Source organism: Brachypodium distachyon, chromosome 5 (genome assembly GCF_000005505.3).
Source record: "Brachypodium distachyon strain Bd21 chromosome 5, Brachypodium_distachyon_v3.0, whole genome shotgun sequence".
Classification (NCBI taxonomy): domain Eukaryota; kingdom Viridiplantae; phylum Streptophyta; class Magnoliopsida; order Poales; family Poaceae; genus Brachypodium; species Brachypodium distachyon.
In genome coordinates this window covers 24,427,642-24,446,324 of record NC_016135.3, presented here as the reverse complement: position 1 = coordinate 24,446,324, position 18,683 = coordinate 24,427,642, and the positions used below count along the sequence as shown (strand labels likewise).

Sequence of the window (18,683 nt, the reverse complement as noted above, 5' to 3'; positions counted from 1 at the left end):
TGCATGTCTGACTGACATGTGGGACCACGGGCCACTCTCACGTCCTGCTTATCAAAACCGCCAGCTTTACGGTGTCGTTTATCCAACTATCGCTGGATTGATGTAGCAAAGAGAGCCCGTCAAGTAGAAGCATGTTGTGACACATCACTGTCGCTTGTGGGAGTGCTTTTGTAGTTTCACCATGCATTGCACCTGCAAAATGACAATATGGACCAGATTCATTCACTCGTATCATCTGTGCCTCCAAAGGAAAGTAGTTACTAGTAGAGTCTAGAGAAGGTAGAATGTAGAATTACATCAGCGTGCTTGAGATTTACAGTGAAAAGAAAAAACTTATTTGGGCAATCATATTACGAGAGAGGAAACAAATGCCAGCCGCTTGAAACCTTTTGATCTTGTAGAAATAGGCCACGGTACTCATTCCATTCCATAATTCTTGTCTCAACTTTGCCAAAAAATAAATGTATCTATTCCTAAAAAGGTGTCTAGATAAATGTAATATTTCGACAAGAATTATGGAACGGAGAGAGTATATTACAACTCACACTCTTCCTATTAACAAATTAGAAGAGGCTTCATATTTCAAAACCATGGTGATATCTGACTTTTCTTTACAGAGAGATGTAAACACAAGCTCATTGACAGCGAAACCAATTGCATGCATATGGCCTTCTGCATGCAAAGGATAGGAATGAACAAAAATCAAATTCCCAGCTCCAGCTGCCCAAAGATAAAATAAAGGGAAATTGCACCAAGACGGGAAATAAAAACTTTCAGATTTCTGACTTCTCCCTAAGAGTCATCAATCCGTTCCTATGCAATCCACCAAATCTCACAAACTATGTTTTGTTCAGCTAGAGTAGTTTAGGTTCACATGAGCAGTTTTAACTTTTAACAATGGGATTTTCCATGGGGCACCAAGTGACCTTCACAGAACTGGAACTGCACTAGTATCTCTTTCCAAGGAATACACCGATGATCACAGACAGCAGGGCCACTCCCAGGATGAACTTGAAGGCCATGATACCAGATGGTTCTGGCATTTGTTGCTGCTTCAGGTTTGGAGAGGCTGTGTCAGGAGCCTGAGAACTGCCGAGTTGTTTGTTTTGCAGCGCGGACGAGTCCAGACTGAATTCTCGGGATCTCGTTGATACCACTGTATCCTTTACCTGCAAAAGGAGATGATGTTGTTAATACCTAATAACAACTAATCAGGGTAACTAGAGAGATTTCATGTCATTTTTTCTGCTTGCCTGTTCGTCGGATTTGGAATAAGCTACCTGCAACTTCTGCTCAAGGTCCTGTACCTTCATCTCCATTTCAGCGCTCTTACTCAAATTTTGCGTCAACTTGTTGAGCTCTGTATTGACGAGAGCAAGTTTCTCTCTCTCTTCTGTTACCTGAAAATTTGGATAATTCAATACGTCAGAAAAAAGCTCGTCCAACTGCTAATGTATACACACTTATTAAGTACCAACGCAGCAGTGGGGACAACAAGTTCTAATGGCAAAGGCAAACTTCTGATGCAAAAGCAAACTGCCTTTTATCAGTAAAAACAGTGGGCAGTATGGGGGCATGGTTGAATAGATCAGCTTTTTTTATCAGAAAGAATCTGTAGTACAAGCGCCAGACAATTGAGAAGACTTTGTGGTTATTTAAACATGTTCTATAATCATAAGTGGTGATTATGTTTTCCTCTTTATTAAGGTCCTATTAGCTACAACAAGGGACTTTACCTTCTGCTTGTGTTGTGTTTTGGCCAATTGTAATTGCTGTGTAACAGTTGCGATTTGTTTCCCTAAAGATCATATAGCTTAATATCTTTTTCTCGAACACACACCCAAATGTGTGTCATTTTGTATAAGAAGATGCCAAGACGGCACAAGAGTACAGTAAAACAACCCAAAACAAAAGCTCAAACATAACTAACAGAAACCAAAAACAGAAATAAGAAGCAGCAAAAAAATATACGTGGTTTTCTATCCATTGTCCCCTTGGATACCATCATGATGCAAGCCTTTGGTAATAATGCTTGCATTCCAACAAGAGACAATCAAGGAATAAGCTGGATTGCCTCTGAACAAGACAGACTTTCACATTTAAGAATTTGAAGACTAAAAACAGGTGAACTAGCATTGTAGCATAAGATGGATACTCAGATAAAATCTGACCTTGTTCTTGTAGTGAATATCAGCTTCTTGCAGTTGTTGTTTAAGAGCTGATACTTGTACTTCCAGTTCTGCAGCATGTTGCTGTTCAGCTTCTAACTGATCCGCTGAATACTTCCTATACGCATCCCATTTTATCTCCCTCACTGAAGTTTGCTCTTCCTGCCAAAACAAAGATTTTGAAATGTTAAAATTAATTCAGACAGTGATACAATTGTAAAGAAATTTCGAAAATATTGGATGCTCTTGAGTCAACAACTTCACTACATGTCAAGACTGTTGATCACATAGTCATCATTTTTAGATGGTACCAGTTAAACCGGGTAATGAATATTTTTGTGTGAATAATCTAAGTTCTCCATGAACCACCCACGTGACCATTTGGAAGCAATTTACAGTTGATCAGTAACTAAAATAGATATGTGCACAGATCTAGCAGCGAGTATTGTCAAGGCACACAAACTTGATCTATAAAAATCTAGAAAAATGATAGATCCAGCAACCCCTTCTGCACTTAGAAAAAAGGCCTGACAATAAGAAAGTTGTGTTATTTTGTCAAACTATTTACAGCACCAATTACCTGACTTGCTATTGTATGGTAAGCACCTTCCAGTTCCTTTCTAATTTCCAGCAACTGTTGCTCCAACTCATCTTTTTCGTGGACTAATTTTGCATGCTCCTGCATCTTGGTTGTAAGCGCTTCCCCCTTCTCGGTTGTTTCAACTTGCATGGTCTGGATCTGAAAGGATTTGATAAATTATACACGTAATGCTTCGAAAGGAGAAATCCAAAATAATTTATAGGGGGGTAAATAACAAGATATACCTCCTCCATGTATTTTAGCTCTGAGACTGTAATTTGTCTCTCAAGTTTTGAAATGTGCATTTCTTTTTCTGACTTCTCCAAATTCATTTTCTCCTCCAACTTGGCTATTGCTTCGTCAAGTTCTTTCTTTGCAGTCTCATATCTGCCATTCAACAATTGCTTCTCTTCTACTGTACCTTGGTACTTGCTCTTCAGTTCTTCATGATCTTCCAGTGCAGACGATACCTGAAAAAAGTTTCTATCTTGTTAAAGAACAGCAAGAATTATTTTTCTAGCACTTTTGAAGCTACGGTATATGTCTTGATCAGTAAACAGCTATGTAATGACATGACAAAATATTTTGAAGCCACGAGAAGAAAGCAGTGGTTGGCACTTGGCAGATAACAACATAAATAAAACACTTGATCACCTGGCTTTCCAGTTCTTCTTTGCGTTGAATCATGCCATCTAGTGTTTTTCGCAATGAATGAATCTCTTCAGATGACCCCTGCTTCTCTGCTACTGCAGCAGCAAGTGCCAGCTGTAATTCATGCAACTTGTTCTGACTTACTTCCAGCTCCTCATTCAAAGTACTATTTGCAATAAGCAAGTTTTCTTTTTCTGTAAAGAAAAGTTCAACCTTGTTTTGTGTTTCTGCAAGCTGTGCTTCTAGGCTCTTCTGTTTGTGCACAGCTTCATCAAATTTAACCTTATGATTTTCTTCATTGGCAGCAGCTTCAGTTGCCCGTTCTTCATAATATCCCAACTCAGTCTCAAGAGCATCCAGCTTCTTGCTCAAGTCTTTAACTTCAGCTTCTTTTTGTGATATTGTCTCGAGGGCTTCACGCAGCTTAACTTCGATTTCTTCATTCTTTGATTCAGCTGCAGAGTGAAGCTCCAAGTTTCTTGTGTGAACCTCTGTCAAGTGTGTGATCGTTCCCTCATGAACAGCTAGCTTCTCTACAGCTTCTTCCTTTTCAGCATGAGTAGCGTTCAACCGTTCCTGTAACTCATTAAACAGGGCCACCTGGGCAACCACATCCCCATTTAAGCCCTCATTCGCACCAACCAGTTTCGCATTCTCGGCTTCAAGAGAAACCAGCTTTTCCTTGACTTCTGCAACTTCAGCTTCTTTATGTGCAATCGTCTCAAGAGCTTCACGCAACTGGCTCTCAATTTCTGCATTCCTCGTTTCAGCAGCAGACTGGAGCTCCAAGCCCCTTGAGTGCTCTTCTGTCAAATGATTTAATGTTTTCTCATGAACAGCCAGCTTTTCTGCAGCCTCTTCTTTTTCAGAACTCATAGCCGCAACTTTCTCCTGTAGCTCATCAACCATGACCAGCTTAGCATTGATTTCCTGCTTCAAGGCTTCATTCACATGCATCAAACTTTCAGTTTCAGACTGAAGTGCAATCAGTCTCTCATTCAAGTCCTTAACTTCTAGATCTTTTTGTACTATTGTGTCATGAGCTTCACGTATTTGAGCTTCAACTTCTGCATTCCTTGACTCAGATGCAGATTGGAGTTCTAAGCCTCTACTGTGCACCTCAGTCAAATGTTCTATCGTTCTTCCATGCTCATCTAGCTTTGAAACAACATCTTCCTTTTCAGCATGAGTAGAATTAAACTGCTCTTGCAGGTCATGAAGCATGGCTAGCTTAGCATCAAGTTCTTCTTTCAGGGCCTGATTTGCCCCACTCAATATTGCACTCTCAGCCAACGCATGCTCAGCCTTCGACTCAGAATCGGAGACCTTGCTCCTAATTTCCTCAATGGTGGTCTCATGAGTAGCAATCTCATTTTCAAAGGCTTCGAGCTCCACCTTCATTGATTCCGCCTCTTCAATGGCTGCAGCTGCTTTTGCTTGATAAGATGCCACTTGTTCCTCGGCCGACCTCAATTTTTCAGACAGTTCCTGGCATTCTGTCTCCTTCTGAGTCAAGTTGTCTGATGATTGTTGGAGTTTCATCTCTGTATCTTCAAGTAAAGACTGGTACAGAGATTCTAGATCAATTTTCTTAGAAGTGGCATGTTCTAGTGCCCTCCCGCTGTGCTCAAGCTGCTCCTCTGCAGATTTAAGCTTGTCAAGTACTGAGCTTTCTCTAACACCCAGGGCCCGAAGATCACCCTCCACCTCTTCCATTTTACCTCGTGCAGAATCTAGATCACTCTGTAAAATCTGGACCTGCTTCTCTGCTTCCAAATGCGCTATGGTGGCCTTCTTTGACAGTTCTTCAAACTCCTGCTTTTCTTCATTAGCTTGAGCCAACTTCTCTGACAATTCGGCCTCCTTTTGGTTTGCTTCTACCAATGAAGCCTCAAGACTTGTCAATTTCTCCTTGTTTGCTTCGAGTTCCCCAGAAAGCTCATCAACCTTCACACGGGAATCATTGCATTTATCGGTCGCATCTTTAAGCTCTTGCTCAAGATCTGTGCTCTTCTTCTCAGAAGATTCTAGCTTTGACTCAAACTCAGTAAGCTGCAACTTCAGACTTTGTTCAGCTGCACTTAATTCCTCAACTAGACTTTCAAGCTCTGCAGTCCTCTGCACTGCAGACTCTGCGGCTGTTTTGGATTCAGTGTGCAGGTCATTAAGAGATCTCAAATTTAGCTCTAGTTCCTCTTTGTGTGCTTGTGCATCAGAGAGAAGCGATCTTGTTTTGCTATGATCATCTCCAACCTGGCTTAACTGGGACTCCAATTGCACATACAGTTCATTCTTATTGGACAGTTGCATGTTCAGATTAGCAATGGTGTTTTCATCACTTTCTTTTTCTTCTCTCAGTTTTGCCAACAACTCTTCTAAATCAAGCACCTTCAATTCTTGGCTCTGCACCCTCTCTTCAAACAAAATCCTTTCCTTCAAGTGTTCTTGAAATTTTTCTTCATATTCTGCCGTTAGTTCTTCAAGTTTCATCTTTTCTTCAGTAATTTGGCCTAGTGAGTCCATAAGCTCTTTTTCCTTTCTGCTTGCAGCTTCCATCACAGTTTCAAGACTAGCTGCTTTTGTTTGGTAAGCTTCTAGATCATCGGAAAGGTGTGAAACCTTGCTTCTGTACTGTGCTAGTTCTGCTTCAACCTCCTTTAACTTTGCATGTGTGGTATCGAGCTCCTGCTCAAGCTCCTGCCTCCGGGAATGTGCACCATCAGCATCAGACTTTGATGTATCAAGTAAGCTCTTCAGTTCAAGACTTCTTTCATGAACAGAATGGGCTTGCTGTTGATGCTCTGAGAATCTTTCAGTCAGATCCTTGACTTCTTGTTCAAGTAGCTGGTTTTTAGATGTCGAGGAATCCAGAGAAGATTGCAACTCATTCAATTTTTCTTGGTATGCCTCTGCACTCTTTACTGCTTCTTCAAGCTGTTTTTCTTTTTCTGCTGAAGAAGCTACTTCTTGATGAATGTGCTCTTCCAGCAACTTTACTTGTTCACTTGAAGTGACTAATTTATTCTCTGATTCGCTAAGCTGTTTCTCAAGATCAGAACTTTTTTTCTCTGCAAGTTCAATGCTCGCCTTAGCCTCTTCCAGCTGTGACTTCAAAGTCTCTTCAGCTGCATGCAGATCCTGGATTTGTGCTTCAAGCTCGAGAATCTTCTGGTTTGCATCTTCAGCGACAGCTTTGGACTCACCATGCTGATCACTGATGGATTTCAGATTTACCTCCAGTTCTTCTTTATGTGACAATGCTTCAGACAGGAGCAATTGTGTTTTAGCATGATCCTCTTCAGCCTGGAGCAGCATTGAGTCTCTCTCTGATAATTTCGAATTAGAGTCAACTAGAGTGCCTTTGAGAGTTACAATTTCATCATTTAATTCATCGAGCCCAGACTGCAAATGGAGTATCTGCACCCGTTGCTTCTCCAGTGTAGCTTCACTTGTCTGTTTATCCTTTGCCTGCTCTTCCAGTTTCATCTCCACTTCTTGCAAAGTCAGAAGCTTTGCTTGTAACGCTTCATGCACGGCAGCGAGTTCAGTCTCTAGTTTAAGACTTTCTTCCTTCAGCGATTCTTCAGATGAACAATGGAGACTCAACTCTTCAGTGAGCTTACTGATGTTAGTATCCTGAGAGGCAAGCTTCTGCTCCAAATCAGCAACTTGTGATTTTGACAGTTCCAGTGCCTCTTGTACCATCTTGAATTGTGAGATTGTGGTACTCAGTGATTCTTCTACTTGCTGATGGTCTATGGCCTTATCTTGATGTCCCTTTATCTCCTCCTGAAGATCACTTATCTGGTTTTCCATATCTTTCATGCTCAACTGAGCCATTTCCAGCATCTTATCAAGTTCTGCAGCCCTCTTCGCCTCCTGCGCAGCATGCAAGCTTCTTTCATCCTTCAGCTCTTCAAGCTTGTGGAGCTTATCAGCGGATGAATCTAATTGGGCCTCAATTTCCTGAATCCTCCTTTTCGAGATTTCAAGCTCAGATCCCAGCTCGCTCAGTGATTGTGTTGCATCCGCCAGCTCTTTATCCTTATCACTGAGAGATCGTTGTGCTTCTTGCAGAGAACTGTATTGCAGTGCCTGTTTATTTTCTGCTTCTGTCATATCCATCATCAATTTGTGCTTTTCAGATTCAAGCTCTTCAATGCGCTTTGATAATTCTTCCAATTGTTTTGTTTCCTGGTTCAACATGGCAGATTCTGCAGTTGCTTCATCCTCTTTGGGACTTCCCTTTGTCAAAGGTGAGACATTGCCACTTTCCCTTTCTTTCTCCACCATTTTAGCCGAATCAAAGTTTTCCTTCACATCCACCAGCTCAAAACCATCAGACCCTGTTCCATCATCTTCATAATTGTGTGTTTCCATCACTTTCGGATTTGAATTCCCGTTTACTATATTTTCTTTGTCATCATCATGTACCTGAGACATTGCCACTGTGAGAATTCAATGTTTTCTTTGGAAGTTCAAATTCAATAGTAACCAAGTCATCAGTCAAATGTAAACACATCTTCATCCAAAGAAAAATACCAAAGCGATGCTAGTATAAGCATGAGACTTCCATTATTCTTTAGGAATTACTAGCTAGATGCATGCGAATGAGTTGCTACGGGATTAAAAAAATACTGCATGCTTAAATGATTGTACCCTCATATTCCCCAAATTTGTGCTAAATAATAAATGTTATCAACAATAATTGTGATACGTATTTCTACTACATTGGTAATTATGGTGATTTTTTTACTGAAAACTGTAAGAGAGGCTCCGGCGGTGTGTGTGTGTGTGTGTGTGTGAAGAAATATTATGGAGATGCCCTAGCTATCTAGAGAGTAGTCTTGGTGGAGTGAATGAACGACCACCAACTCAATCTTTATACATTCGATTCAATAGATAAGAAATCGGTTTCATGGTTACTTTTCTAATCTCCACCCTCCTAGGATCTTGTTCAATGCAGTGGATGCAAATGTAATTATAGTGGAATCTGTAATATGACACCGGTCATGAAAACTGCAACACAATTCTCAATACGACAGTGCAGTAAAATATAAAGACGTCATCTATTGCCCATTGCCCACCAAAATAAATGCGACAGAGCAATAGATATTTTCTACTGCTCATTAATTATCATCTACACCAGAAATTCCACACATTCAATTGAAGGATATTCAAATACCAGAGACCAACATAACGAATTCAATAAAACTAAAGTACCGAGGATGACATTTCCGAAAGTACCAGTCACCCACCCTACATGTTCACAAACCGTTTTTTTCTACATCAAGAATGAAACTAACATGATAGTAGCACTTATTTGAATTGCAAGCATGCATTTGACTTTACGGATGAAAAATATTCTTACCAAACTCTTATCAGCTGACTTAAGATTAGTCGGCTCTACAGAGCTTAGTTCTGCAGTCTGTTCGGCTTCCATCTCCAAGGACTAGCGTATTCCTCTCTGCAATTTACGTCAAGAAAAAGTATTAGCACCAATCCTTACATCCTGAATACCCACAGACATGAAGTTAATACGCAATCATGTTGTACCCTACAAATGGAATCCTATCAAAGCAAGGTCAAAAAGCTCAGCAGTCTTCCTAGAAGAGGCTCGATGGGATAATAAAAAAAAGGGTTGTGTGTACAGAATGATGAAGGATGCAGAGAAAGGGCGACAGCTAGGATCCAGTTATTATTGTTATTCTGGTAAAGTAAGAATTGCCTGGTCTCTTCTTCCTCCAAAGCCTACCCTACAAACTCCACACAAGACCGACGAGGAGCAAGATTACATAAACTAGCACAAGATCCGATCGATCAAAAAATGATCAGCAACAATTTTCTACGGAAACTCTGATCCGAGCTTCACTGACCTGTGAAGAACAAGCTTGCATCTACCAAACGCAATAGCCAGCAAATAACTTGGCAACCAGACGGCCAGACCCGAAAAAAGCAAAAGATAAAAACAAGAATTCAAGCCCTCACCAACTCTCCCACGATCGCTGCCTAACCCGAGCAGAGACGTGCCATCCGCAGCACTCAAAAGTCAAAAAGGAGAACAATCTGATCGAAACACCATCGTCCACCATCCTCCGCCCCGGCCCCCGAGCAAAAAAGTGGCTCCAGCAAAATCGAGCACGAGCCGATCGAAATGGTGAAGAAGGCAACGACGACCGGAGAAGGCACAATCGAAGCAAATCCCGACAGCTCCCCAGTCAGCCCCCAGTCCACAAGCGCGATTCAGGCAACGGGAGGAACCGCTCCGGATCGAGACGAGAAGATCAGATCAAATGGCGGAAACAGCAAGCAATCGGAATCGAAGCTCGCGCACGAAACCACCCGATCGCTGAATCACTCCACAAGGGCGCAATCGGATTCAAAACAAATAATAAAAGGAAAAACACACGGAAAAATGCTTGAAACAGGAGCTCACCTCGGAAGACCAAAAGCTCCCGGCGTCGAGATCCTTCTCCCTTCTCTTGCTTTCCCGATGGTCCGCAGCAACCGAGGATCAAACGCCGCCGCTAAACCCCGCCGAGAAATTAAGAGAGAGAAGTAGCAGGACGATCGATGGGGAGTAGAGAGAGAGCAGAGCAGGAGGGAGAGAGAGAGAGAATCTTTTTTTATTTTTGTTGGGGTTTTGAAGCGCTAATTTTTCTCCTTCGTGGGGAGGGTTTATATCTGACGTGCTACTGAGTTGGCCGGGTCGCTTGTGGGCTCACCAACGCGTGCGTTCGCTGACGTGCGGGGCTTGTTGCGCTGGTTCCCGGGCTGTCAGTGGGTGGCGCTATGGGATTAAGCCGTGGGCGGCGGTGGTAGAATTACGAGGCTGCCCCCCAGGCGCGACAGCTGCGTATGTTTGGGGCCGGCGGCGTAAAGAAAAAAGAGAGTGGTTTTCGGGATCGGGAGGGGATTTGCAACGGATACCCCCTGGAAGCGTAACATACGACCTCAAATTATTCATGATTTAGAAAATAATAAAAATAGTCCGACTAAAGAAATGGAGTTTTAAATAGCTGATGATATTTTTTTTTGAGAAAAAATAGCTGATAATTTGATTTAGCCAAGAAAGAATTTGAGGAATTTCTGCCACCTTTCTTGTATTTTGTTGTGTGTAGAAAATATCTGACAAAACTGATTGCCACCGGATGTTCATTTCCTTTTCGGTTTTGCTATTTCTCAGAAGAAATAACCATTTCTAAGTTGATGTTAACAACCGTCAAATCCAATCATGAGATTTTTGCAAGATTGATGTAAATACACATGATGAGAAAAACCTTCGTCGGATAGCTATGATTGTCGATCGAGAAATAACCATTTCTAATTCGACCGAGAAATAGACACGCTCTTCCCTTTTTAGTTTAAAGTGACCTCATCGAAAGTTGTCCACTTATGGCACGGTAAATTGCCACATGTTACAAGCTCGCGACAAAAGACAAAACAGCCTGCTGAGATTTACTAGCTTGCAAATTGCAATGAGTTGTGCTTATTGTCGAGAGCACCCAAACATATGATGAATTTACAAAAAAGAATAAAGGTTTCTGTGAAAGCTAATTTTGTTGCACGTTTGTGTGCAGAGTACCAATACTTTAATTTTCCTTATTTGTGATGTCCGTCACTTCCGCTTGAATTGCATGCAACGGTTTTATTACTTTCATGATAAATATATCTTGTGAAGTTATCTAGCCGCCTATATAGACGAGCAAACGGTCATCCTCTCTCTTTTCCACCTTGTATACTCTGTTGGGACCAAGAAAAAATAGATAAAATATTAAGTCAGCAGTTCCGTGAATCAAATGAGAAGTGATTAATTGTTTTCCCACGTCAGGTCATTTTCGCATTATCCACTTCAAAGCCTTTTCCTTTTGGAGGACCGATTCTCATTCAAGGCCATGTTTATCATACATTACTTTACTTGACGGGAGATTGATAATTAAGTTGCACTGTTAGTGCTATAAAAAAAAGTGCTTCCATCTTGCACGTCTTAAATACCGATCTTAGATCGCCTTGCAAGCTAATCCCTCCGTTCATCTACAAACAAGAAACTCCACTCAATTTCAGGTATGTTTCATGTATTTATGTCACCATGATGTTTCTCTTTTCTTATAGTTAGGTGAGTACAACCAACTATTTGGTAATTCATTGAATGATTTGAATTTCGGTGGCATACTTGGCATAATTTATTACTCAGTACATTTGCATTGGCCTTTTTTCTTACTAAAATCGTGTCAGGGTTGTCCCATCTCACGGTGTTAACTGTTGAAAATAATCTCATGGTAATAACTAAGAGAATCCATCTTAATTTGTTGGAAGGGGATGGCTAGCTAATCCATCAAGCTTTTCCATGAGAATTTTCATTGGTTCGTGCAAATGACGATTCTGTGAAATCTGAGAATATTCCTGATGACTTCATCCACCAAGGGACCGGTTGATGAGTAAGCAATAAAAACTGTTAATACGAGACGATTTCAATGATGTATGCTTATGCTAAGTAGACAAAGTACTCTAAGCGTTGGAGATAGCCTTCGAGTCTACATCATGCGTGCAAGAAATGGAAGTCGTTATCTCAAAATTAACCAAACCATTATTTTTCTACGTTTCGGAATGATAAGGTTGCCCACCTTAAAATTAAAGTACTGGTACTTGGATGGTTTGCGGCATTGGCATGCTAGAGAAAATGAAAAGAAATTGTTTTGAGCAACGGCATCATGCATGCACGGCACAGACCAAAGCTGGTCCAGCAGAGCCCAGACACAAACTCCATCAAATTGAAGTCAAAAAATTGGAGGAGGAGAATGGAAGATGATGGCTTTTTTTAGAGGATGATTGATGGCTTTGGCTTTTGGTTTTTCTTTGGTTGGTATCCCTGTGCCCACGGCGCAGTGGGCGGCAGCTAATAATCGGCCGTCCAAACCGACCATAGCGACTCCTTTTGGCACGCTGAGCTGCCTCTCTGCCTGCATGCAGTTGTCTCTGCTGCAGTACAAGAACACTTGCAATTTTACAAAGGAAAATAGTCTACTTAATTAGTCCATGACCAAAAGCCGTCTGTCCCTTTACTTAGAAGGATTCCTGTTCCTTGGGCGGTTTTCTTAACCCTTTTCGTTTGCATCTTGTGTTGTTCAGAATTCAGATCGATCTCATTTGCTGACATGTGAAAACATTGTACTGCTAGTAGACGATTAGACCCTTTTGTTTGCAACTTGTATTGTTCAGATCGCGCGATCTCATTTTACCGAGGTAAGAATAGTTAGCTTTGATTCACAAGTTGTTAGGCAAGTCATGTTCAGTTTTCACTTGTAGCTATAGCTACAATTGACAGTACTCCTACACGTGTGGGTTAATTAGCAGTCAAAAGAAGTACTCGTGGTACAATTATTCAGCGCTGCGTCTGTACCTTTCCCAGCATCCACCACCCGTTCGAGAATCTCTGCAACTGTGCTCCGATCTTGTATTCTACCACAAGTTCAGATCAATATAATTGCCTGAAAAAAAAACCAAGTTCAGATCCATCTAAAATCTGTCGGAATATCATTTCGTAGAATTAATGTTGCAAACTCCAGATCTCGCATGGCAATTGCGATTCTGTCCATTCTTGGAGGTATATACATGCATGGTCCATGTGGGCGTGCATGGCCTGGAAGATGGAAAAGGGAGTCACGGAGGGGCAATGCAATGATGCAGGAATCATTACACGCTCATTGCTGTCCCTGGAAGCATTTTCTAACTAAGAACATGATTAGCAGTTTGAGATGTAGCAGCGCGCGCCAGTGGTGATCTCTCGTCATGTATGCTCCCATGCTGTGGTCTGTGTGAGCTATCTGTGAAAGCATTACTCTTATTCTTGTTTTGGTTCCTTGAGTTGCCGTTTATTTTGTCTAGCCGGAAAAGTTTTCAGAAGCAAAAGTGCCAGAATACTTTTGGCAGATTATTCGCATCAACCAGGTTGGATTTGACTGAAAAGCCTCGTCCAAGGCGGCTGCCGTGCTGGCTCCGCTGTCCATGATGATGACCAAAAATATACTTTCATATTGGACCGTTGATCTCGTCAGCGGACGGTCAAAGCCTCAAAGGTTTATACTAGCACTGAAGAAACTTCAAGGGTTCACAACAATTCATACGGCAGCTCCAACCTTTGATTTTCCATGGCATGCAAAGACGATCGCCATCACTGTACATTTTCTCCCGGTGAGAATCTCCCGTTATTTTGAGATTTGCAGACAAAGATACGGCTGAGCACCGAAAGGCTACGACGACGTCATGACATGGACGGGGGCATTTCCGGCAAGATAAGATAAGGAAGGCCGGCGTGTAGCGTTCACGCTGACATGGACGCCCCCGCCTTTTCTTTTCGCGGGGCCAAGGCCACCGCCCACTCTCCTTTCCAGCTGTGCATGGCGCGTCACGGGACCCGCCATGTGTACTTGCTGGACATGACATTTGCGACACTGACTTGTGGGCCCTCTGGCTTAACGCTTCGCCGTGGGCAGGTGATTGCAGACCGTCGTTCGTGCAGGGACCCATCCGCTGGCAATGGAGGGCCCAGTTAAAAGAAACTTTCCCAAAGCGGCCGTGGGCTTTCGCCTACCGTTTCAACGGCCTCTGCGTCTACCGGTTCCTCCTCAGCTACGACCCGGCATCGTGTCATTCTAGTGCCGTTCCTCCTGCCCATGTCGAGTCATACTTTGGCTTCCAAACGGTGCTTTGTTCAACGTGTCGAGCGAGGAAAACTCTCCACCGTGCCGTACCATGGCAAAGTTCTGGGAAGCGGTAATTATAAGCAGTTTGTAGAGGCAGGAATCTCTCCTCTAGCCCGCAGAGTCAGGTACACTGTTCCCAGCTGGGGGCTTGAGGAATTATTCTGCACGCAGGGACGATCGCCGCCGACATTATCATCGTCGTACGTCGTCGTGGTGCAAATCCGAAAGGGACGGCGTCGCCTAGTTCCTCTTGGATTCGAGCGCTGCCCACTCGCTCTGCTCCGTCCGTGGCCTTCCTTCCCACAAAGCATCAATCACATTTTGGGCCAGTCTAGCTCTTCCGGCCTATCTCGTTGACCCTACAAGGCCTATTTGCTTTCTGGGCTGCTCTTTCTTTTAGATGAATTCTGGGCTGCTCAATTTGTCTATTCTTACCGTATTCTTTTTTGTTTGAGATAAGTCAATATTTCTCCCTAAATGTATGTTGTTGGACGCATAATTCCTGAAGTTCAAAACCGTCTAATTTTAACGTTAAAATTCACAATACCAGATAAATCACATCACATAGCGGTATTATAGCTGATCCGTCACGTTTAAAGCGGTTCGGCGTTGATCTGGCACAATTTGACTGATGATGTGGTATACGGGAAGCGGACGCTCGAGAACTTCGCCGTCGACTACCAGCATTGGCGCAGGGTTATCGACAAGTCCTACCTCAACGCTCGGCGTCGACTGGTCCAGGGTCAGGAACGTCATGGACATGAGAGCCGCCTAAACTCGCCATGAACTCTGACCGCGAGCGTTGGGCAGCGCCCTACTCTCCCCGTGCGCGCCGGCAGACAGCAGGAGCGACCCCATGGAGGCGGTGGCGGCCTTGGAGTTCGGCCCGGGCAGGGGACGGCGGCGTGCGGCGGCCGGCGCGAGCGGGGCGGCAGGCGGCACGCCGGGCGGCCCGGGGTCGGGGCCAGGCGGCGCGGCCACCTGGGAAGCTCGGGAAGAGGCTTGTGCACGGAGAGAAACACGTAGGAAGAAAGAGAAGATAGGGCAGGCTCGTGGCCCCGTTAGCGTCATCGGTCAATAAAAAAAATTCAGATCATTCTCTAAACCGTCTTAAATGTGCTGTGTCGGGTTAAAATTAGAGATTTTCGACTTCGGAATTATACGTCTCCGGAGATACAAAATATAGACTTTTTTCTTTTTGTTTAGATGTTCTCAGCAGATTCTTAAGTGGGCTTGGGCCTCAGTGCCCAGGCTGTGACTTCGGCTAGTTCCGCCGCGCACCGGAACGAAACACTTCTTGATGTGCAGATTCTCAAAGAAAAAATAAATACTTCTTGATGTGCAAAGTATTCTTTCACCGGCGGTTGATAACCTTGATGTAATCATGTAACACGCAAGTTTAGAACGAAACATTTCCCAAGAATTCCCTGTGAGATTTTTGCGTCTCGAATGCCATTGGTCACGGAGACTGCATACTGCAGAGAGGAGAGAGCTGCGTACTACTATGATTTGCTGCAGAGACTGCATGCCATTGGTCACGGAAACTCCAAAACGCATTAACGACGACGAAGCAACCGGCGGCGAGCAGGCGGCGGTGTGGACGAAGCGCAGACGAGCGAGACGTCGTCGACAACAGGCCCGCAGAGCGTGCCGCTGCCGTCCGACCTGGTGTGATACCCGGCGCTAAACAGCACCACGCGGGTGCGGCTCTCCACGGCCTTGAACTCCAGCACCCCGCGCTCCCACCTTCCACCCTTGGAGCAGTGCGCCACGCTGGTGCTCGCTTCCCCCGCGGCCGCCGTCACGCGCATGCCGATGCCGTTGCCGTTCGCGTCGTCGTCGTCGCAGGCCGCGGCGCACCCGTCGCCGGCGTCCCCGACGGAGAACTCCATCCTGCAGTCCGCCCCAGGCACCGTCTCCACCTCCTGCACCAGCGCCGCCTCCACGCCGGCCACCAGCTCCACGGCGCGGGTCCCCGACACGTCGACGTACTTGACCGCCTTGGAGTAGGACATCACCATCCACCCCGGGAGCGGCGACACGGCGTCCTCGTCCATGGGCGGCACCAGCACCCCGCACGCCGCGCTGCCGGGGATCATGTACGGCCCTTCCTCGAACCCGCCGTTCCTCAGCAAGTCGTTCTTGCTGCCGCCGCTTCCGTCTTGGGAATAAGGAGGGTTGGGGATGGTGAGCGTCTTGATGGCCACGGCGTCGATGATGGGACCGCAGGCCGGGTCGTCGACGCCGTCGTCGGCATGGTGGATGACGAGGGTGACGGCGCCGTCCTGCGCGGCGATGAAGGCCCAGGAGTAGGAGTCCCAGCCGCTGGTGCTGTAGACCGTCTGGATGGGGAGCTCGTTGGGAGCGTCGTCGTCGTGGCCGGGGATGACGGAGAGGCGAAGCTTCTCGGACTGCGCGCAGGTGCGTGCCGCGCTGAAGGTGACGGAGTAGTAGGAGCCGTTGGTGACGCTGAGCTGCTGCCGGACGGAGGAGTCCACGCCCAGCCGCACCGCGTGCGCGCCCTCGGGAACCGACAGGACCATGCCGCCCTGGGTTGTTCCGGAGTCGATGTACTCCACGAAGCCCGTGGATTCCCAGTTGGGGATCGCGTGGGGCCCCGTCACGCGCGTGCCGTTCATCTGGGACCCGTCCGGGGCGTACTCGAAGTTGCCGTTCTGGAGCAGGCCTGCAAGTGCACGAATGAATGACGTGTAAGGTACTGCTGAACTAATGTGCACATGTAAAGCCGGCACACTGAGCTAGCCAACATAATCTGGCCGTTTCAAGACGTTTTAATGCTCCGGATTGATTTGAACCTAGAACAAGTCAACCCGCGCCAGCATTTTTGGGGAGACGTTGCACTCCGATGACTGCGTGTAATTTCCATTACTAGTGCTAATCCTTGTTCTTCTTCTCCCTCCGTCCCACAAAAGATATCTCAAGTTTGACATAACTAAGTGTATAAATGCATTTAAATTTAATCAAAATTGAGACATTCTTTATTAAAAGGAGGAATGCTAGTTTTTCTTTTCTTTGCAAAGATCGTTCTATCTAGTTAAGTAAGAAGCTACACTAACTACATGTATGTATTTTTTCTGAAAAAAAACTACATGTATATATTTGCAGCTGCTAGCCTGCTACGGGGATGATCGATCGAATACCAGAATGTACGGACGCGGATGCATGGTATTTGCAGGCAACGAATGAATTAATCATGCATGGAATAAATGAGAAGTACTAGCAACAGTGCATTTCAGAGGCTCTCACCATCTCCGGCAAAAGCAGGCCGGGCAGCCGCGCAGACGAGCAAGAGGAGCGCGACGCGGCCGCGCGCGCCGTTGATCACCATCGATCGACGGGTGTGTCGACCCAGCCGGCCAGCTAATTAACACGGCGAGCAGTGGTCCTCTCTCTCGCAAGGCGTTATCGAGCTTAACTACGTACTATAACTGATACGCTGGCTGTAGCCTGTAGGTGTCCTTCCAGAGCTACGTCTACGTCTCTATATATAATGGGATCCACGGCTCGTAGGCTAAGAGGCGTGGATACACTCTTATATATATGGACGTCCTAGGACGAGCGCGCGATACCATTTTGGTACGTACAAAATTGCCGCGCGTCCTGAGTCCTGACCCTCTCGTGGATCTGCCGCCTGCCTCTCCTTCCTTGCTCCACCGCGTGTCCTCGTGGGTGGCGCTGATGCAACGGGCCCCTGCGTGCAATCACGTGCGGCGGTACACTGCATGTAGTATCTGGCTGCAGCTGGTCTGCGACTGCATGCACGGCCGTTGAGGCGTTGAAATGGGGGAGGATTCCGGTATTCGCTCCAGCGGCCGGCGGGCTGCGGCTGGGTCGGGTGGCGTCTGGGGACGGAACAACACGACGACGCGCCCAGCCAGCCTGCACGCGGTTGACTTATCGACTAGCCACACGCCCACATGGCCGCCGGTTTCACCTGGTTCTTTGGATTGGGATAAGTCCATCCTTTTTTTTTGAGAGAGAGGGCGGGATAAGTCCATCCATGAGTCCCTTTTTCCCGTCTCGAGCAATTCGTGGCCCGGCGGCGTCCAGCGAGGAGCCCGGTAAGGGCACTTGGCTGGCCCAGCTGACTAGCTGAGCACGAACCCAGTCGCCATGCCCATGCCTCTGCAACGGGAAAAGGGCCAGAGGCAGCAGGGAGATGGGCTTTTTGTCAACGTGTGCCTTCTTTTCTCCGCCGGCCGCGCCGAATTACATGCCCAACCTCTTTCTTCGATGGGCCTGATTCCTGTCGGTGGACGATGGTTGTACCACGTTATTCTTCTTCTTTCGCTCAAAAAAGAAAGAAATTCATATTCTGACGTCATCGAAATAAAGTCAAATCGTCTGATCAGCCTCTAAACGGTCCTAAATGTGACACGTAGGCTCTAAAACCGCATAGGGGTTGATTTAAATGGTATTAAGGATTTCACAGGTCTAAATAACCGGTTTTCAAATTCAGGGAGTTATGCTTCCGGCAAGTGACATTTAAGAATGAAATATGGACTACTCTCTTGATGATAACCTTGATCAAGCACGCAATTTCGAATTGATGCAGTATGA

The 18,683-nt window shown here is 45.4% G+C and overlaps 2 protein-coding genes across 3 annotated transcripts; both read right to left on the bottom strand.

Moving 5' to 3' along the window:
* Positions 1-486: 486 nt before the first annotated feature.
* On the bottom strand, positions 487-10,064 carry LOC100839474 (centromere-associated protein E). 2 transcript variants are annotated; one of them, XM_003580497.4, is made up of 8 exons: positions 9,836-10,064; positions 8,771-8,866; positions 3,403-7,833; positions 2,994-3,218; positions 2,749-2,907; positions 2,172-2,330; positions 1,254-1,400; positions 487-1,169 (listed from the first exon to the last, which is right to left on the bottom strand). In XM_003580497.4, the coding sequence occupies exons 2-8, from the start codon at positions 8,840-8,842 to the stop codon at positions 948-950; spliced, it is 5,415 nt and encodes a 1,804-aa protein (XP_003580545.2). In that variant the 5' UTR covers positions 8,843-8,866; positions 9,836-10,064; the 3' UTR covers positions 487-947. The 2 variants fall into 2 exon arrangements, with proteins under 2 accessions (XP_003580545.2, XP_010240421.1); XM_010242119.3 differs by having other exon boundaries at positions 1,281-1,400.
* A 5,355-nt stretch (positions 10,065-15,419) lies between these two features.
* On the bottom strand, positions 15,420-17,648 carry LOC100833858. Its single transcript, XM_003581618.3, has 2 exons — positions 17,370-17,648; positions 15,420-16,788 (listed from the first exon to the last, which is right to left on the bottom strand). Exons 1-2 carry the CDS (start codon positions 17,449-17,451, stop codon positions 15,659-15,661), a joined length of 1,212 nt encoding a protein of 403 aa, XP_003581666.1. The 5' UTR covers positions 17,452-17,648; the 3' UTR covers positions 15,420-15,658.
* Positions 17,649-18,683: the final 1,035 nt, after the last annotated feature.